General features: G+C 52.6%; 1 protein-coding gene across 1 annotated transcript; it reads left to right on the forward strand.

Annotated features, from left to right (window-relative positions):
- Window positions 1–21,400, forward strand: LOC100901796 (T-box protein H15). The gene is made up of 4 exons (XM_029112691.1): window positions 1–416; window positions 8,396–8,660; window positions 19,700–19,979; window positions 20,625–21,400. The coding sequence occupies exons 1-4, from the start codon at window positions 296–298 to the stop codon at window positions 21,297–21,299; spliced, it is 1,341 nt and encodes a 446-aa protein (XP_028968524.1). The 5' UTR covers window positions 1–295; the 3' UTR covers window positions 21,300–21,400.
- Window positions 21,401–21,789: the final 389 nt, after the last annotated feature.

Below are 21,789 nucleotides of genomic sequence, written 5' to 3' on the forward strand. Positions count from 1 at the left end.
AACGTGCAAGTTTTTGTTTTCCTCGAAATTCGTCCATTTCTCCGCAATATCACCAAATCGAACAGCCCGCAACCACTAAGGCTGGAAATATCGACTGGATCATCAGTGTCGAGTGTTGATAATCCCAACGTCCTATCTCGTGGGTAGCAAAGCAGAATACCATCGTGCGAACATTGATTTTGAACTTCCAAAGATTCAACAAGCCCGGCCAGGACCGCCCTGAGTGGCTCAAGTGTAGAGTTCGTGGGGAGATTCTTGTTTCGTGTATTCGGACCCGATTCCAGCAACCAGCCAAATGGTGGTTGAGATGGAGGGAGTCAAGAGCCCCGTCCTCAGGCAGACCTCGAGTCCGCGGGCGACGGATTTCAGCATCGCTGCCATCATGGCACGGTCAGAATCGCCTGTTTCCAACAATGGTGAGTGCTTCTGGAAATCTGAGCTCGAAATCAAGAGCGCCGCAGGGTCCACCGTCCACATCGTAGGTAGACACTTTCTTGGAACTCCTGTTGGGGAAAGAACCGTTCCCACTCCGGAGGGTAGACGGAAGATTTCCTCCCTATTATCTTCCCTTGTAGTTATCTATTCCTGAGCCCGGGTCCTGATCGAACGGAAATCTAGCTACTTGGAATCAACGAGTCGTTCGATTCGGATTATCGACTCCCCTCTGCCCCTTCTGTAATTTGTGAATTATTGTTCTCACATCTGACGGTCTCACAACGTCACAAGTCACAAGTACCAGCTATGCAACGAAATCATACCTACCAGTGGATAAAATCACTCGGCCAACGACACGTTGAGACGCCTCGTTCCGCCCGTGTTATTAATGAGTAGTCCAGAGTGTTCTCCCCTACAGTTTCCCTCATCGTATGCAACCGAGTCTCACCTTTGACAACGGTGGCAGCATCGGTTGCGAAAGTATATCTCTAGCCGAGAGGAGACAAATGAAGTATCGGCGTCAAGATCTTGTCCCTGCCTCTGCGCTCTTAGCAGCCCGACTTATTCGGCTCTCGGCTCGTTCGCCTGCTCGCTGGTCGGCCTGGTCCGCGTACCAGAGATATTAAAGCCGGTCGCGATAGCATCTCGAGATGATGCTTGGAACATTAAGGTCCTCAGCGTGCTAGTCGATAAGAGAACGAGCAAGATCGCGATGACCAATGACTGCTGAGCCCTGCTGACCTGCCAGGCCGAATGTTCGGCTGTCTGTCAGGCAAGCGGCCATGCAAGCAACAAACGGTCCTCCAGCGTGAACGATTTCTGAGGTCTGCTGACATAAGGAGACGAGTTTAATCGCGATGCTGGGCGTAGACGCGTAGACTCTCGAATCATCGAGATAAATGTGCTAACAGCCGTGAAACCGTTCTGCAGCATTCTCCGGGCTAGACCGCACCTAGGCATTCCGCGTCGTGTATCTTGAAAGTCTGATGATATGTGGACAAGGAAGAGTCCGCGAACCTCGGTTTCCCTGGGTCAACTTCGGGAGCGGTAGCGGGGCGAAACGCAGTGTTCGATACCGAGCTCCGCGAGGTAACTTGCCCGGGAGCTGCTCCACCAACCTCGAAGCACCGTTCCTCCATAGCAAATTGCGTGATGGAAGTGAAGTCGCTGTCGGAAAAATCGGAAGTGTCCAACCAGGATACTTAGCCTTGCGATCAAGGGCGGAATTTTAAGCAGAATGATAGACATTCACTAAAATGGCGATAGGACCGATCTTGTCTTGTCTCTGGCGAATATGTTTTCGTTGGCCGACTCGTCGCCCGATTTTTGTATTGCGCCAAATCGATTCAATGCGATCGCCAAGTTATGCAACAGCGATTAATAGTCATCGATTCCGAGTCCGGCAAACCGAGGAGGCAGAGCTCCTACTCACCACGTCCATTCCAAGTACCTACCAAATAAGTGTATGGAATGAGACCCATACAATAAACTCGACTCAGTTCCTCCCCCCCCCTCACCGACCGGGATGAAGCTCTGTGTTATGCTCAGTTCGCTACTGTTGTCGCAGCAACAATGTTCCCTCTCTCTGTTCCGGGGTGTTCGTCAGAAACCTTCTTGGATCAAAGGGACAGTGTTTGGAGCTCTTTAAGTGTCTTCATAAATTCCGTTTATGGAGCGCTCGCACGGATGACAGGGATTCGCCAACGCCCCGGTCGTGGAACAGCATTATGAATGTCTGCGACCTGCGACTAACAACTTGGGGAACAGGCGCGCGAGCGAGTCTCGAAGCACGAAAGCGTAAGAGATAGCTGTCTGACCGACCACGATTTGAAGCTATTTTCGTTGAGGAAAAAGAGCGCCGCTCCGTCGTCGATTGGTTTTCGCTGCCGCTCGTTCAGCCGTCTTGGCACCTCCTTTTGTACGTTGAGTGTTCCGACCGAACAGCGCTCATCCAAGGCTACTACGGATCTCTTCTTGACTCTCAGAACGTGGAGGACGAAGCATGCGATTCATGTCGGGCGGACCCATATGCAATCAGGATTGACAATGAAGAAAGAGTACCTAGATAATGAAGAGGAGACAGAGGACGGGAAGGCGGCCGCGTAGGGTCTAGCCGTTCGTGAATTGCCCCTCCCTAACTTCGAAAAGTCTATTGACACGGTATTCGGCGACCTCGGTTTGAATCAAAAGGTTCAAATAATAGACCTCAACGGTCAGGGCTGAATGTACGCTGGAAGCGTGAGAAACGTCGAAGAGAATGGCAGAAGATGAAACGATTTAGGAGTGATGGACCTACTGGAAGGGTTCTCCATCTCATTTTCGTTTCCGCGGTCCTCGGCGGTGCGTCGGCTGCAACCAGGCTCGCGAACGAACGACCAACCAGCCAGCCAGCCAGCCACCAGCCAGAGGAACTAGTCATGGGCTGGTCTCATCAAAATGCTAATGCCGGGGAGTCTGCTGCTCGACGGATCGGCCGTAACGCACCGTCACCGAGAGCTGCCACGGGAAGAAAGATCCACTAAAGTGAAAAATATCCCGACAATACGGCTACCGCCGCCGGGCCGGGTGCTCGTCGTCGCACCAGGACGGGTCTTTTCGCCGACGGGTAGATAGTCGGATGGATGAAGTTGAGAATCGCGGCTTAATCCTTTAATGGAGTTGACGTCGTTGCTGTTGTGAGCGTCGTCGTCGTCGTCAGCAGCAACAACAACAACGATAGGATGCAAGACGAATGTTCTAGCAGTAAATCCCACGATGAAACACCGCATGTTCAGGTGTTACTCCGTTGTTTTGAACGGACGAATGAGCAAATTCAGTCGGTAGTAGTATACGGAATTTCGTGGAACACGCGCTTCATAACATCGCCAACTCGGTTTGGCTCGAGGCGTCTGTCGGACCCACGGGGGAGGCCGATGGTTCTTCGCGAGAGTTTCCGCTTGGTAGAATCAGAAAGATATGCGTTTCTTCTCACCAACTTATTAGCTTTTGTTTTCGCCCATTTTTATTAAACTTAATATGCGTTGCAAGAATTACGGCGACTTCGCCCCTTTTCCGCGAGCTGCATCTTCCCTGCTCCGAGCTCTTGGAATCGTTCTCGTGCGTTCCGAGTCCCTTCCTTTCTCCGCGAGTCTGCGGATCGTTCATTTCCGTGACTCGCTGAGTACTCGAGAGCCCAGCGTTGAGTCGCGAGGTCTTTGCACGCCTTCTGTGAGAGAGGCGAGATATTGTTGATAATTTTCGAGTCTAGTCAAACAGCAGTATTGTTGCTTGATTTGAGTGGCTGTGCGAGCCCGCCATCGAGCGAGTCCTCGAGCTCCGCTCGTTCGCTTGCTATTCGACGACGGTCGACAATCGGCTCTTATCTGATGAGTTTTTATGGCGCGATCTCCATAACTTCAAACACATACTCGCTCTCTATTCCTGTCGCGATCCCTCTCGTCGCTTTCTATTCAGTTTGCACTGCTGAAGTCAATGAGAGCCCTCGCTCGGTTGAAGTGAGAGACCGTTGCAGGGATCAGATTCCCCGCTCTGATTAGGGTGGGAGTGACTTCTCAGCTCTGACTGACTGAGTGAAAAACTGGTCAGAAATCCGATACAGGCGGCGGGTTCGTTCTGCCAAGCTAGCAGTCTACCAGCTACTCAGCCTGCTATAATAAAACAGCTTGTCAGTCGGCGGCCGCCGGCACCGCAGCCGCTGCTCGAGCCGCAAGAGCGAGAGGAATAAGTGAGAGAAGAAAAAATCGAGTGAGCCGAGAGAGAAAGACATCGAGCAGATGGGAGAGGAAGCCGTGCTTGCCCGTCTGCCTGTTGGCAGGCCTGCACGCACGCACGCTCGCTTGCATAAGAATCCCATCTCTCTTCATAACTAGCTCGGGTGGCGGCAGCGGTGACGGCTGCTCTCTTAGGTCGACTGACGAATCGATTTCCTCACTCGAGATCCACTTGAGGAGCTCGCGCAATCTGTCCCTGTGCCTCTCACTTATGTTGCAGCGGAGCGAAGATCCTTCACACGGTCGGGCCGATCCGAAAACTCCTTCCGATAACATTCGACCTCATAAACCGATAACTCGTAGTCTCGCTTCCAAGTTCCGAGTCTCCTTCGTTCAACGTGGTCGTGGAATCGTCTCGAAGACCCGGCGGCCGACCGACCGACCGACCTGCGAGCGAAGGGTGGACCGAGCCGAGAACTGTCTTCCGGCGTTCCAGTTCGGCGCATCGTTCATGTGCACATGTCCCGACAGAGAAATGCCGCTGGTGCGCTGGAAAGGCACCAGAGTGCAGGGTCGTTCCTCTGGATAGCTCACTGACTCTCGACTCGGCTGACTGTCTGCGTCTGGAAAAGGAGGAGAACTCAACGACAGGCCGAGCGAGTGAGCGAGCGGCCGACCGGCAGGTCGCTCGTCCGCGCTAGCTTGGGTGGTCTCAATATTCTCGAAGAGAGGGAACAAACTAAGAGAAACATCTTCCCATCATCAGCAGCAGCAAAATACTGACTGACTGACTGCTGCCGAAGAAAAAGAAGGCTCTCTAGTTCGCTCTCCGCAGTTGGCGGCGGCGGAGTCGCCGTCTCCAGATAATATTTCCACTCTGATTAGTTGCCGAGGGAAGAGACGACTCTCGTCGTCGTCGTCATCGTCGTCGACGACAACGACCACTCCGAGGCCACCCACGCCGAGTCTATGCGGGCACCAGTTTACAGAAATCCTGACTGCCTCCGCCGGAGAGTGTGTGACTGTGACGACTAAGGCTCTGATGATGGCGGTGACGTCGTTCTAGTAGATCATCTCCATTCTCTTCCGTTCCTTGTCATCGACCCTTGAGGTTCTCGTGGGGGTCCGAATTGTGGAGCGTTCGTTCTAATGCGACCGAGGGCCGGAATCCGGAGGGAGGGGGAAGAGTATCGCTCCGGCACCGGTCGCGTGGCGAAGATACGGCGTCGTCTACTCCGAGAGAGCATGACAAACCCCTTGGAACGACTCAATAAATCACTTGTAGTTGTTGTTGTTAAAGTGAGCGGTTTTCTTCATTGAAATCGCTTGCTGAGAGTAGGCATCATTCCATACCTGTGAGAATACTATGCGCCGAGAACGGCGTAACTCACCCGATTGTCGGCGGCGCTGGCTTTGGCGGTGGAATCGCACGTGGCCGACGCTCAACAGACATTCGGATATAGTTATGCTGGTTTTGCACCAGCAGCTGCCACGGCGGCGGTGTACTTATTTATAATAACGTCTGTCAGCTGAGCTTGTTCTGCTCGACGCTGGCCCGCGACGTTAGGGAATTCTTGATACCGCCATAATTCATCGGCAGTTGTTTCGACGTCGGACATTGTTTCTTCATGAAATCGCCTTCGGTCAAGCTGGATGTTATGCGTCCGCCCGTCCCTGCGGAGCAGGCGATCTTTATGATCCAAATCGAATTATTATTGTCCGGCTGCAGCGAAAGAGACTCCAAAAGTGACCGTAGGCCGAAGACGATTTCGTTCAGCGCAGCCGTGGCAGCTAAGACGGAGAATAATACGTACGGAAAGCGTCGACGACGGCGGCGGCGGCGACGACGACGAAGATGGAGAAGACAAAGTAGAACCGGCGAGCAGCCATGATGGCGGGAGAAAAAAAGACCCGCCTTGCACGGCACACGGCCAACAGCCGACTGCGAGCATACGGGGACCACCCGAGACTTCAGATCACTGTCGAACCGTTTTCTGATGATGGCGCACTTCTGACGGCTAGCTATACGCCTGTCCGCTGCTTGCCTGCCTGGTTTGCTGCTTGCTCGCTTGCTTGCTTGGTTTGCTTCTTGGCTCGACTCGCTCGTCGGATCGATGATTGCGAGTCTCCGGTGATGATTCGGTGCGAGTTGTTCGATGATAACTCCCAGCGGTCTGTCTGAGCTCGACCGCTACCGGAACGAGGTCCTCCTCAATAAAGGCTGAGAAATCTCCTGGACGCTCGATTACCGCCGATTCGTTCGCCTCGCAGTGTTTATTATGTTTCGTCTTATTCGCATCTCACCGATCCCGAGGATGGCCGTCCTCCGAGTCCCGATTATGATCCGAATAAACAAAATGCCTAGAGATGCCGTTCCCAGCTATTCGCGGACCCTGAGGGAGACCGATAGAATTATTAGCAGCAGCCTTGTTCGAAAGGTTCTTTATTGGTTTTTAAACGATACTTTTATGATCGGTCGGTAGCAAGCACTCCAGGCTTTAGTGTTCAGTAATGATTGCATTGGTGGGTGAACCGAGGACAACGGATCCCCGTGATCGACCGGGATTGTCGGACTGGCACTTCCTTCCGAGGACAGAAGGAGTGGAGTTTTGTCGCGGCTGGCTTTTTAGCTCTTTCCTCGAACACCAGCACCATTCACCATGAGCGTCAGCACCGCATCGTCTCATGGCTTCCTGGGTGGCTTCCACTTTCCGTTGTTTCCCGTGCGCTTCTTTCGATCGTTCATTCTTTTTCTCGTCCAAGCGCTGACATCTCGACAATCTCGGAGCCTCGCTCAACTAAAAGCGGCACACTCTCTCGAGAAGATCCATGCGCCCTGTGTTCAGCCACGGGGTTCCCCTCACTTCCCTACCTCGTTGTCACCTTCACGTCGTTCTGGTCCCGTAGAGCGTCTCGATTGTCGGATCATCATCATGCAATCAGCCAAAGCATCTCCCGAATCCGATCTACGCTTGGGGATCATCATTCTGATGGGGTAAAGAGGAAATCCACGAGAACTCCGGCGTCCTCCAGACCATTCGAGCCGGACATTCCTCTGAGAACATGCGTCGACCTGAAAAAGCGCGTCGACCTGAAAAAGCGCGTCGACGCATTGTCGGAACTCCACGCTCGGATTGAGTTCGGGCGCAGCACCGGCAGCGGTACCATCAGCAACAGCTAACGTGTTCGCTAGAGACAAGTTCTTCTTAGGAAGGAAACCTTTTCTGGAAGATTTAGAAGCCTCACTCGCCCGGGTGGTCCCGTCCTAAGGTAGGGAACAACAAGAGGAACAACTACTGACTGACTGACTAAATGACTGACTGCCGCTCGGCTGGCTGGCTCGTCTGTCCGACCGTCAGTCCGCGGGCCTGCCTGAGAAAAGGGGGGAGCGGACGCAGGAACGAGAGATATTTTCCGAATGATTCAGGTCCTGGAAAGACCGTTAGTAGCTGTCAACGCCAAGTGAAAAATATTGTGGATGCATCGAATGAAGCAACCCTCGAAATGCTTCTCGCCACATGCATCGCCCTTCTGACGGGAGCAGAATGTTCTGCCAAGAGCTTGATACAGTTTTGAGGGGAAGATTTCTATTTCGATCCCCTCAGCGGTAGGGAAAATGATATCCCGAGCTCGCCTATTTTCAAGATGGGCATTCTGCATTTATCCTTCCTTTTGGCGTTTGGCGATTCATTGTCGAGAAAATCACCGATCCAGTCGCACGACGGTGGGTAGGCCATCCTCGTCGTGGTCACCGTTGTTCAATCCAACTCGTGGGAACGAGATCCACGGCTCTAAATCGTGCTGTCGAGCGTCAAAGTGTGGCCAATAGAACCAATTGGACCTCCTGAGCATAATGGTATAAGCTGCTGCTGCTTCTGCCACAGACGTGATCCAATGACGACTCGAATTGATAGATGCTGTCACATCACGAAGCGCTGTCCATCCGATTCGCAGAGGAAACAAGCGAGAATCGTTTTGGTCCTTCCAGCGGTGACCGACCGCCTCGGCGTCATGTATCGATCGAATGACGAAGGCTCCGTTCATTCACCAAGGAGTCCGGATATAGGAGCTTCGGGGGGTCGCATAGACTTCCATGGATTTCGCCCCAAAATAATTTGACGATAATTTGACAAAAATAAAACCTTAATTCCCCACGGAAAAGACTTCCACGATGTAGCGCACTTAAAAGTTGAAGTTCTGCCACAGAATTCGGATCGAAAACTCACTCTAAAAATGTTTCCCTATTGCAGAGTCGCCCTCGCCGAGCTCTTCGCCCCAGCCGTCCCTCCCGTCGTGTTCGTCGCCCGCACCTCCGAAGAAAAGACAACGCGAGGAGGTCACTTCGGCAAACGACGAGGAAAAGACCCCGTCAGGACCAAACCCTTACGCCCCTCTGCTGAGGGGTCTCTGCAATTCAGCCGCGCTTGAAAAAGTTGAATGCCATCTCGAAAACAGAGATCTCTGGGAACGCTTCAACGAGCTCGGAACTGAAATGATTATCACCAAAACCGGAAGGTGAGTTTCGTTATTTCGGACGTAGCTAGTAGACATTCCGGATTGACGAGCGAACGCTAGCGCGTTCATCCATCTGTTTATTCATTTGTTCGTTCTGATCGAGCAGATCGCGGATATCGGTGTCGTGACGTTAGCCGCAACAGTAGTAGAGCTATCAGAAGAAGTACTGTTGAACGCGCAGCGGCCGTGACGGCGGAGTAGTGGTGCTAGTAGTGGTAGTAGTCATCGTCGGGCTTCTGTTCCTCTCTTTAGTTCATATTTAGTTGAGCAGGAGAGCAGCGGGAGGTGGCATCACAGTCGACAGCAGGGGGTCTCCATTAAGCGAGATTAGTTGAGGTTGCCGCCGCGGCTGACATCGAGTGTCGGGTAATAAGCTAGCTATGGAATAATGGCACCAAGCAACGGCGACAACAGAACGGATGCACGTTCTTCTCGGACTGTGCTTCCCGGTTTCCCCGTCGTTCCGTGCGACACCCGGGAGCTTTCAACGACCTACTGGAGTTCGAACCCTGGAAAGCTTCCCGCTGAGATCATACCCGAGATTCGCAGATGTTCAAGGGATGACGTCGCTCGCGTCACGCACAAGCACCGAGGCCTGCGACACGGATCGCAATTGTGAGGTAGAGATAATAATGAGCAGCGATTGAGCGTTGAAGGGAGGCATGATCAAGAGGAAAATGCGAAAAGAGGTCCAAGTGATGGCGACTCATCAACCGATCGACGGCGACCAGCGATCCACCGCAAGAGCCAGAGCGTCAGACAGACTCACTGAAAATACGTTGCTTTCTACAACGAGAGGAATGTCTGATGATGACCAGCGCACGTCAAAGCGGCAATGGAATCAATGAAGGCGTCGTTCGTGAGTCTGCCGTAGCACCGTTTGCTCGGAGGATCATTGCTGTTCGCCAGTGATCGTTCCGCCGTATTCGATGTGTGTTCATCGCCAGATTACGAATGAGAGGTTCATTTGGAACACCTTTGACTCTGTTTCGTCTTCCGGCGAGTCATGCACCCGACTGAGGGCGGAGGATCGGGTGTCACTGTTTCGATGAGAACTCGAAAGTACCTCAATTCGATTCGACTCTCAACACAGGGGAGCTCCGAAGTCTTCCGGTGAATCTTCGAATCCGGTCGCGACAGATAAAGAATGACGGAATTCACGGCTCGGATTCCGAAAGTCCGACTCGGAGTGGGCTTCAGGAGAGCGGAGCCCGATATTCGAAAACGAAAAGGAATAAGATCCATTTAAGCGGAGCATACAATCACACGCTTCAAATGCGGCCAACAGGAGAAAATCCGTGTCTGCGAGAGGAAATTCTTACAGCTCGAAATAATGAGAATTGATTTGATTCGGAGGAACAACCGCCGCCGCCACCGCCGTCGACCGGCCAGGGCAAGAGCGCCGAACGATCGAGCGCTAGACGGACGGGCCAACTAAAAGACCGCTTGGCGATACATTTTAGTTGAGCAATTTCGTCAATAGTTTTAGCAGCGAATGATTGCGGCCACCGCTGCATTTTCGGCCCTTCGAACTAAGTAGAAGCACTTCTTCGGAGTCAAACGAAGTGCCGCCACAGTCGTCTACGAGTAACACTTTTGTCACCGATGAAACATGCGAAAGATGTAGAGGCGAGAAAAAGCAGTCGTAGTTGCCGCCGTCGCCGCCGCTGTAGAAGCTGAACTGCCAGAAGAGATACAGAGATGATGACAGCTCAAGATAATGCGTACGGTAGCCGTTGCGGCGACGATCCGCGACGCGTTGACTACAACCAGCTCCGACATCGACATAAATTTCAATCGATTGATGTTCGCGCCTTCTATTTTTTCTGTACCCGGACCGCTACACGATTGTCGCTGGCTGTGATGTCGTCGATAATTGGTGCTAATCACCACCAACCAGTCGGAGATATTCGATCTTCTGAGGGACACGATCAGACTGTGGAGGGTCTATCGGAAGACTTTACATTTATCCAGCCTAGCCGCCGTAAAAACTCGACTTCTGTGACAGCTCCCGCTTCCGACGAGACGTCATATCTCCAGCGAGTCCATGAGTAGGTGACCCGACCAGATTCGGGATTCCGAATGGCACAACTTGCAAGTCGGAAGAAGTCAGATCGTGCCCGACGAGTGAATTCTTCTCTGCACAGAATTATTCCCTGCGCCTCGTTTCCGTATGAACGGTACGTCCATACGGCCGCGTTCCGAACACGATGCCATCGGAGCCTTCGCGCTACGAATTCGGCAAATGGGTGCTGCTGCTGGTGCCGCCGCTCCACCGGTACCACCACCATTGAGAGAGGAATTCCGCCCACGCCCAGATACCTTGCCGCGCCCGTTACCGACAACACTACCCGATACTCCGATTCACAGATAGCGGCCACAGGCGGTATTTCGAATCAGTTCCCTTCCACGCTCACTATGACCGCCGCCACTGTGGACGAGCGACGCATCACAGACAACGGAATCCACTACAGGGGAGTCGTTCTAGTCGGACGACGTGGCATCTACTAGCTCGCTCGCTCGCTCGCTGGGAATGCAGACAGTCAGTCAAGCAGGTAGGCATCGAAGGTACAAGCGAGCCAACAAAGCCGTAAGGTCTGATCATCAGAGGCAACGTTTGTCGGTTTCTTTTTCAAAAGAGCCGCTCGCCGTTGCCACCACTACAACAGTTGCCGCCGCCACTACCACCACCACCGCCGCCGCCGCACATCTTCAAGCAGCAGCCGAAGCAGCGAAATGGCTATAAATTTAAACTGGTTTAGGTGCTAAATGGCTGCTGCCGAAAAGGCTGACCAAGGCAGCTTCGAGAGCCAGTCGGCCTGCCTGTCTGCAGATAGATGGATAGATAGATAGAAAAGATAGACGGCGAACGACTGATAAAAGCGAATTCTGTTCGAGAGAAATTCTGTTCGGATCCCTCTCGGTCGGGCTATCCTTCGCGCGGTATTTCTGTCGTAATTATTATTATTGTCCGTCTGGATGTGTTGACTAGCTTACTCGACATTGAGGTTTCATCAAGCAGGCCTCTATCGGCATCGGCAGTACTCGACCGCAGCAGAACAACCCGTTCACCGATTTTCATTTCATTCCACGGGTCTCGCAACGAATCGGCTCCCCGATTTGATCGTCGGCTCCGTTATCGTTATCGTCTCGGTTTCGGTGTTCGATTCGACATCGGAGACGACAACGGCCACCGAAAGAACGTCGATCAGTTCATCGATTGATTTGCTCGCCGATTTATCTTTCCATCAATCTCTTCGCGCAGCCGACCTCTCAGCCTCGCTGACGTGCCGTAGAACCTTCAAACGCATCATAATTCGGTGTGATCGCGTTGCATTGATTATGTTGTTAGCTCTCCCTGAACGACTGCATGAGTTGACTAACTGACTGAGTGATAGACTAACTGCGAGTGTTTCTGGCCAAAAGAGCATCGACAACGACGACGAAATGGTCCTGGCGAGCGCACATGCCTTCATGAAGCGCGCCATCACCGCCACTGCGAAAACTTGTTGCTTTTCCTCATCCGTTCCCCGGCGGTCTCTTTGATCGTTCCGATGCGCGGCGTCCGCAAATGACTCTTATTAGCCTTCTCTTAGTCGTCTTCGTCGCCTGGTGGATGATTTTCGTTTTTCATCATAGGGAATCAACATTGAACGCGTTCGTTGGTTCTGCGAGCGATTGAGACGCGCTGATCGTCGCGGGATCGAAGCGAGCTAACCCTATTCCCCGATGCGGACCAGGAGAAGAAGGAGCGGAAACTTATTTGATGGGTCGGAGGCCGGAAAATCTTCAGACCTATGTGTTCCGAAGACCCGCCGGAATTTTCAGCTTGCCGAGTTGGAGGCGGCGCGGCGTCGCCTGTGGCATGCAGTCGCGATCGATGCGGGAACTTGGAATTCGAGCGATTCTAACGACTTGAGATTTTCGTCGCTTTACAGTGAAATTTGTGCCGTGTTGAAATCTTTTGATGGGTTCCGCCAGTGTTTTTCCTTTCGCTGTCTATCTCTATGTTTGTCCCAAAAGGCCGCTCGCTGACTGGATGTGCGAGTTTTTTCCGTCTGGTCTCTTTTATTGGTAGACATTAAACTGTCAGCTGGTTGCTGGCTGGCTGGCTTGGTGTCGCTGCCAGACTGGCCCATTGCTGCTCGTTGAAATGCTTGCTAGATTTCGGTGGCTGGCTTGCTCCTCGTCGTCGTCGTCTGTCCGAAGTATCAGCATGACAGTACAACAACAACAACAACGAAGAAGAAGACCACGACGGCGTTAGAAAAAGAAGATATTCAACCTCTCCGTCGCTGTAAACACAACGAGATACAAGCGGCAGATAAACAGAGTAGCGGCAGCGCGGATCACTTCGTTGCTTCTGCTGTCGGTACGGCCGCTGTTGCCTTCGGCTGGTGACTTTTACTTCTTCTCATTCCTCCGCAAGTAACGTCTCCGGCGACGTGTCCGTCTCCCATTCCTCAACGATATGAACCCTCATGCATAAGGATCTCGAGGAGCGACGTACCGCCTCGTGAGCCTCGATTCCGAGCTAACGGCGACGGTAGACTCCGCTATCCTCTGTTATACGTTCCGTGGATCCCTGCCGGTCCCCGGGGGACTCTCGACGATCGCACGAGGTCGTTATGCGCGATGAGAGCTCAGTGATGGATAATGAGATGAATCGATCGGAATCATATGTGCTTGCGGCCAAGGGGTCGTTGGCGAAATCATCCGTCATGGCTACCGTCTGCTCGCATGTGGGTTATGTGACAGCGCGTAGAATGACGACCCGTTGCATTCTATTGATATTCTAATCACATTCATTCACTCATTTGTTCGTACAGCCGTCTGGCTTTTCGCTCGATTCGCTGCTCGTCCAGCAGAAACAGTGTGTCAGCTTATCTCCGGCGTTAACGAGGACACGAACTACGACAACTATCCGACAAGCATCCCGACGTTTTTGCATTCGTCATCGCTCGCTTCTGCCGCCAGTCTTGTCACATGCAAGCAGCACCGTCGCGACGGCGGTGACGAAAGCAATGCTCCCTTCTGTACGACCCGGGGAGAGGTTTTGACAAACGGACACGTTGATCGGGATTATAATAAATGCCGCTGTCAAACGTCACCCACTCGAGCTCTCTCCCCGCTCATTATTTTAGCTGCGACTCCGTCGCTTGAATTATTGCCGCGAGAGCGAGACAAATCTGGCCAATACCACTCGCTGACCTCAAAAATTCGCAAAGATCTAAACCGATAACACCTCATCGGAAAGGGGACGATATCGGTGAAGGCGTCGATACGCCGATCATTGCTACGTTTATTCCCTCGTAGCGAATACATATCGAGCGCCTGGATTCGGTGCTGAGATTCTACGAGGGTTCCCTCGATTTCTTCCCGAACGCTCTCGATCCGGGTCGCCGGAAGCGTAACGGACGGAAGCGTCACCGAAGGTCTTAGATGGTCCTGATATTAAGGGAACTCGAGGCATGAAGTCGGACGTCGTCGTCGATGCCGTCGCGGGTCTGGCCTTCGCACTACTCGGGTAGGAAGAGAAGTCAAGCTTCGTTATTCGAATTAATTATCGGGGGTCCTCATCGGCAACACCGGTGTAAATTGATAGAGGATCGCAACAAATTGATGGAATACCCTAGCCGAGAGAGAGAAACGTTTTCATGCGTCGTCGGCCCAAGCGTACGCGCGCTCTCTCGCTCCGTCCGCCCGACTCTTCGTTCGTCCGTTTAGTCGAGTCATGCTGAAGTCGGCGAATCGAAAAGACGAGCGCTTCACAGGTAAAAGAAAACTTGCCGGCCACGCTCAGAACAAAGGGTGACTCGAACTCATCTGAGGAAATTGATTCTGAGGCAGCTGTAATGTCCTCGCTTCCCACGTCGTGTTCGGAGCGATCTCTCTGATTGAATCGAGCCAGATCTCCTCGAAGCCAGGGGCTCACTTCGCTCCGGAGCTGGAGCCTCAGAGCTTGAGGATAGAAGACTTTCTCGCTAAGTAAATCCCCGTTCCACTGCACCCTCTCCAAACAGTTGTTTTTTCACTTTTTTGTTACTGACCGCCGCCGCCATCAGGCAAAACAGCATTGATGAAGAGAACAAGCAGGGAGTGTTAACCGGGCGGACTTGATGGTCTGATATGGGAGTGCATAATCCTTCTCAACCTTCTTGGATTTCCTGCTCACGATGTCGGCAATTTTTTTTGGAGAAATCGAAAAGCTCGGAGTGGGAACTGTCGATCTTCGCTGTCGCAGACTCAAACAGGGCGAGCGAGATCTCCCTCACAGATCGATTTCCTTGGAGTCGTCTTGATCGAGCGCCGCTATATAGCAATACGTGGCTGACCGATATCAATTTTGCTGCGGCAATTCTCCGAGCTCATCGCTGGGAGAGTCCATGCGGAAAGTTCCGCGGAACTTGCACATGTTGGGATCAAGTATTCATTTTCTGGTGGTTTGATATTTGACTCCAAATGACACACATAGGTAGGCAAGTCACGGAAGTATTTTTTCCGCTCATCGCGGTGATTTTTCTCCGGCCTCTGGACGCTATATTCGCACACGACCAGCCGTCTCTCTCATTCTTTCGTTCAAAGAACGCAGCGTGTCCTCGTGTCGGCAGAGGACCAACACCGAAAAGCCGGCTGAAGCCACTTCAGAGAAACCTCACGAACGCGAAAACTATTTAGTAGAGACATCTTAAGCGCTGACTTCTTCATTTCGTTCTCTGAATTTCAAAATTACTCCTAATGTCCCGGGACCGATCATCGGTATCGGAATGATTGTTTCACACACTCTCGGAGACCTTCTGAGGTATCGGCTTCGCCGATTCCTCTCATCGTGCCACGATCCCACATACGTACGTTCACAAGCGGAAGGAGTTCTGCTTCAGAGACGCGGAAAACGCTTGCGACTCGCGTAGAAAGGACCCGGTGCCGAAAATCGTTTCTGAGCTCCATCTCGCATCCCAGTACCGTCCCCGGCCATCGTTTTCTCCGGAGCAGCGATGTTCCAAAGCAGGTTGTCGGGGCTAGTAGTGGGTGGTTCGGCCCAAGGGCCCATGGCGGAGCGTGGAAACGAGCGAGCTTTTGTCATAAATTGAGTTTCTCTCCAACTCAATGGCCCATCTATCATGGGAGCTAGCCATGATACAACAGCCGAGGTGACGGCTTCGCTGCAACGGGGGTTACGTGATGAATGGCTCTTATTATACGCCAACAGACACGCGCGCGGTCTCACACTCACCTCACTCACAGTCACCGCCTGCGCTACTACCGCATACCTCGGACCGTACGATCGAAAAGAGCCGGTCTCGCAAAACCTTGTTTGCGCTCAACAACGTGACCCGTGCTTTGCGTGGAAGAGTGTTAATTGCGGTGGGCGGATTCAGTTGTTAATTGTGCTCAATGCCGCTAGATCGGACGCGTGAATTACTCTTTGCTCGAGTTCAACCGCTACCATGAGCGATGGATAAAAGAGGTTCACGTCAGGGAGTCTTCCGGGAGGGGTGCGATACTCCTGTTCTCCCGCCCAAGTCAGCGGTCTCGGAAGGAGGCGGCCTGGACGTTCAGTCAGGACTACACGAGTTGCGACATCCGGCCCCTCCTCTGCGACTTCAATCAGCTAACGGAGCCTGCGTTGCTTTTCATGAGGCATTCCGCGTACCTTGTCCGTGTTCGTCGACGACGTCCCGGAATTTCAAACCTTGTGCGCTATCCTGCTGTTGTCGCGGCTATCAACGGTTGAATTTCCAATATTGAAGTTGACCGGACAACAGCTCTTAAAAGCGCACTAGGTGTTCAACTAGTCCGTATGTATGTAAGTTCGTCTGTTTGTCCGTTCGCTCGCCTGTCACTCTGTCGGCGTATCTTTCGAGCTGTTGTGTGCGTGACATCGGCTAACTGCGAAGATAAGTTTAGCAAAGATTTACGGAGCAAGCCTCAGTGGGACTCCAAGTGGCGGCGTCGAAAGATGCCCAGATACGCTGTGAACATGAGCGCGAATGTCACCGTCTCAACTTGTTCGCCGAGCTCTTGGACGCAACCGTTTTGAAGACAAATTTTTCTCGCCGGCAACAGATGCTTCGATTTGAACGGTGGGTCGTTTCGAAAAATAAGGATAAGCGACCGAACACGAGAAATCACAGATGACACCTCCAGAGCTAAGCTCCTCGTTTGGTATCACGGAGTTTTCATGTTTCATGGATTTCTTCACGTTCCTCGATCCTCGAGGAATAAAAATGTTAAACACTTCGAGGGATGTCACAGCTCCGAGGCTGCAGTGACGACTCGTCGAGATCCGTGACGTCGCGCGGAAACCACGAATACGCTCCGATGGATTCGCTCCCGATAACAACGAGCAGACGTAAAATACGTTTATACACCGCGAGATGACTCATTGCTTGGCGTGCGTTCGTTTTAATCCAGCCTTGACGTGTCAGCGTGTCCACGTTGTATTTGTTTATGATGGCCGACCGTGTGTCCGACCGGCTAAGCGACTCGCCATATACCAAACGACATTGACTAGTCGATCTTTCTCTCCCGCTCTCCGTTGTTGCGACTTGTGTCTTGACTTGTGTCACCCACTGGGCGAGGAAAAAATCCAGACGAAGCATGAGTGACGTTGACGGACGTCTCGGGAATTCGACGGGCTTTGAAGTTTGAAGTTCGGTTTCAGCCGAACGACCATGCGATAGGTTGTCCGGCCAGCCGGCCGAGCGACCGCTCGCTCGGTCAATCAGAATCGATAGTCGAAGCCGCATCGGGAATCCAAGGCTCGCGTCACCACACAAAGAACGCGACCGCTACTTCCGAGAAGTCGAGGAGAACAAGTCCGCTAATGCCTCCGTCCATCCTCCGAGCGATTGGAATTCTTTGCTGAAGATTCCGTGGAGTCTATCTCAGCATTCGAAAACGCTAGAAGATCAGCGGCAGCGGTCGAGAGCATCGACAATCGCTGGCAAAGCGTGCCGGATTAGGAGCGATCGACTAGATCAGCTCGACACCGGTGTCGTCGAAAGGAATACTCCGGAACCGGGCTCTCTACCGAGCTGTCCATTCGGATGTTCGCGGAGTTCTGAACCGACTACATAAACGTTGATCGATGGCATCGTGAGCGTGCCATAAAATTCAATTGCTGCTATACGGCTCAATATAGTCAATCGTAGGGCGCTCTCTCTGCAACGTTATGCGTGGATGCACTTTTCGACAAATTAGCGGGAAGAGCGCGGTCTTCAACAGTGCGATCCGAACGGAGGACCCCCTCCTCGGACGGACACGAGGATCTTTTCGACAGAATTTTTTTCCCCGTCGATGCATCGTTTCATCTCACCGAGTCAATTACTGAGCACTGTTCCTCAGTTCCGAGTGGAGCGGAGTTTCCGTACTATGATAGCCACGGCCGTACCTATCTTGATCACAAGTTGATTCTCACAAGGCAGATGGACGGGCGGATGGATTAAAAGCGGCTGTCCGTTGTCGTTATCTCTTTATCTCGTTACCCTTGCGTGTGAGATAGATTCAGTTCCGGACCAGGACGAGACGCAGAACAAGATGTCGCCCAGTGCTCGCGCCTCATGGATGTCGACTTGATGCTCCGCTCGCTCGCTCGCCCGCTCGTTCGTTGGTTTGTCACTCGGTCAGTCGTGATCGTTGCTGACCGGCGTGGTTTTGGTAGTAGCAACTTTAAGCGATAGGAGCGAGCACAAGTGGCACTAGTGGAACTACCCACTTGAATACTGACTGACTGAGGTATCAGGACAGCAACCGCACAACGAGGCTTTCGTCTCACGCGAGAGACTTTTCAACGTCATCATCACCGTCCGGCCATTACACGATTTCTCGCCGCTCGGAGTCACCTAACCAAATCAGAGAAATATGCGCGGCGAAGCACACATGTTGTTGCCATGAAAACGGCTTCCTTTACGTTCGGCGTTCTCGGGAATGACCACAAGGCGCATTATTCGCGCCTAACTTATGAAAATGAACACTGATGTTCCTGGACCCCTTAAGCGGATACCGTCGACAGCTACCCTGAAAGTTGTCTGCATATCGTTTGTGTCTCCGTTTTCGCACAGGAAAATTCACTCAGAATAATTGAGGAATTAAGTCCTCGATCGCGACCGGGCACCAGCTCCCAGAGGATATCTAAAGGCGGGGACCGTCAGGATCACAGGAACATACCCAGATACCATCCTGAGGATAACGAGTGGCTCTGTTGAAAACGTTCGGCTCCGATGGTGTCAAAGATGTTAGAAGGGCGTTGCTGCATTATTATTTTTCTCGCCGTAGGCTCGCGTTGACGGCAGAGCGACGAGTCGCATACACAGCATGGGATTGGAACTTGTTGCTGCCGTTGCTTTCGCTCGCCATTCTTCGTCGGCGAGTCGGTGTGCCGCCGCCGCCAGCAGCAGCAGCAACAACAACAAGAACAGCTACAACGACGTCGACGGCAGCGACTGTGCGATGCGCCGCGCGGCAGGAAGCCAACAGCTTTGAGATTTGAATCACTTTACTTGAAGAAGAAAAAGAGAGGAAAAGAAACGGAAAACGGTTAACGTTTTATTACTGTCGCCTCCCAGCAGACGACGACATCGACGACGAGCTGACAAAGCAGAGCAAGCGCTTGCTTCCTCTGCCGCCTTCGATCCCGTGTGTGCCACCATGGCTCTCTTGCTGTCACTCTACGGACAAACTCGACTCCCCCAATCGAGAATCGAGAACCGCTAGAATCGAAGTCGTCAGCATTCATTTTCACTCACTCATACTCAAAATGACAATTGATTACTGGTCAAGTCGCGTGATATCTGACGACAAGGCCTCGTCGCGCTCTCAGACCGTAACATAATTGCGGTGGCAGAATCGCGAATGAAGTCAACGTGCCAAGTCCTTCCTCTTGGCTACACAGAGACTCTTGGACACAGATACGACTTTCGCAGGGAATGCTTCGAGTATTAGCTGGATTCCTCTCCGTAGTCAGTCGCGGTTCAAACTTCGACGAAGTATGGCTGGCTCGAGCAGGAGAACTGACCGTTTCCTCTTTTCGTTTTCAGGAGAATGTTTCCCACTGTTCGTGTTTCCTTCAGTCAGCTTCCCGTATCCAACGAGCACCGATTCCACGTGCTGCTCGATATTGTCCCATGCGACAACAAGCGATACCGTTATGCATATCATAGGTCGTGTTGGCTGGTGGCTGGGAAGGCGGACCCACCTTCCCCGAACCGATTATACCAGCATCCCGACTCTCCGTACGCAATCGATCAGCTCCGCAAACAGGTCGTCTCCTTCGAGAAAGTCAAGCTGACCAACAACGAAATGGATAAGCATGGTCATGTAAGTACCTGCCACCGGCACAACGTAACCTGAATCGATGAAATATCATGTAGGTACTTCAATGATATCTCAGCCGGTCCGACCGTCTGATAGCCGGGCGGGTCCCGGGGCTCGGACGCTCCGCGTTGTCCTCGGTGATTTCACCGCGAAATAGCTCGGCGGACGACCCTCGCTCGATCGATTCTTGAAACATGAGCTCTGAACCTGTAGCTCGGTGTTTTATTAGTGTTTTTGAAGCCGAGAAAGAGCTTACGGAAAAAAACAAGCAGCAAGTCATCACAAGCGCTGCTAGGCGTGGCTAGGCCATTGTGGCCCCGATGGTCCCGAGACCACACCGGGAGAGTGTTCTCGTTTGGACTTGGTCCTCATAAATCGTCGAGCGTCATGGCTCTACTGCCACTACACACAAATGATTCACTCGATCGAAGCCCGCGAGACCTGCCGACGTTACTCACCTTTCACACCTAAGGTCGTCCGCCCGCCTCTCCGCCCGCCACGCAGCCGAAACTTAGAACAGGCGAAAACGAGCTCGAGCAAACAGTTCTCAGTGTGTGTTTGTCAGTCTTCCACTGGTCGCGGTGTTTTATGAAGGCGACGCACGCGAGCACGTATCGACGAAGCTCACCAAGCTTCTCTTCTTTCTAGATTGTACTGAACTCGATGCACAAGTACCAACCGCGTATTCATCTGATTCGTCGGAGAGCGTCGGCAGCCAACAGTCCTATCGGAAACGTCGAGGACGAGGAATGTAAGACGTTCGTTTTCCCCGAGACGACATTCACCGCCGTCACTGCATACCAGAACCAGCTGATCACCAAACTGAAAATCGATTCGAATCCTTTCGCGAAAGGTTTCCGCGACTCGACCCGCCTAACCGATTTCGACACGGACTCCGGTGTAAACTCACTTCTTGGTGACAATCCTTTCGGCCGACTCATGGCCGATCCCGCTGCCCTCGCTTCGCTGCCCCCTGAACTGCTCTCGCAGGCGGATCCCGCCGCGTACCTTCAGCAGATGGCCGTCTACGCTCAGCAGATGGCGATGTTCGGTCCCCCACCTGCATTGGGTGCTTCGGCTGAGCTGGCGGCCCAACAGCAGCAACAACAAATTTACGCGTTGCGAATGGCCGCGCTCCTGCAGGCGACCCAGCAACAGAGTATGAGATCCAGTCCCCCGTTCGGAGCGAACCTTCCCCGCTTCTCCCCCTATCCGATGCCCCCTCGGACTCCTCAGGGTCGTTCGAATCCTGCGAGTCCTAGAGCTAGCCCACCAATCGATGTATGTTCCTCCCCGGTAGCCTCCCCAAAAAGTTCCAGGTAGACTCCTTAGCTAGTTCGAACGAAAGCGGTTCACAAAGAGTTCTGTGTTAGGGACAGAGTCTCGACGACGATGCCGGAGAATCCTATGAGTAGTTCCGAGTACCAGATGTATTATAAAATTGTACAGGGCAACGTATTATAGATCATTGATTCCCTAATGGTAGATGAGCGATGGATGGTTTTCCTCTGTACGAACCGCCCCGATCGCTGGAGTAGCTGAAATGATAGACACAGGCGTGAATTTCAATTGCCTAGCTTATGAACAATTCCGATCTCTCCGATATGCAGTACGATCGCCTCCTTCGTGAAGATCATGACTGGTTTCGAACACACACTCCTCCACTTTATATGGATGTGATCCTCGCGCTGTTTTGAACCGATCGGTTTTGAGCCGGATTCCCGGAGAGCGATGTCGCTCGACACCGATGCGGCGAGCACTGCCCGATCGAGTTCAAATTTTTCCTTTATTTATTCATTCAAATAGAAAGCCG

The sequence above is a fragment of the Galendromus occidentalis genome, unplaced genomic scaffold (assembly GCF_000255335.2).
Source record: "Galendromus occidentalis unplaced genomic scaffold, Mocc_1.1 scf7180000077524, whole genome shotgun sequence".
Classification (NCBI taxonomy): Eukaryota; Metazoa; Arthropoda; class Arachnida; order Mesostigmata; family Phytoseiidae; genus Galendromus; species Galendromus occidentalis.

What these genes read in the sequence shown, in the direction of transcription:
- LOC100901796 (XM_029112691.1), top strand. Translation starts at nt 296, where the DNA reads ATGGTGGTTGAGATGGAGGGAGTCAAGAGCCCCGTCCTCAGGCAGACC. An exon ending in ATTATCACCAAAACCGGAAG is followed by an intron (nt 8,661 to 19,699) that starts GTGAGTTTCGTT and finishes TTTCGTTTTCAG; the next exon opens with GAGAATGTTTCCCACTGTTC. An exon ending in AAATGGATAAGCATGGTCAT is followed by an intron (nt 19,980 to 20,624) that starts GTAAGTACCTGC and finishes TCTTCTTTCTAG; the next exon opens with ATTGTACTGAACTCGATGCA.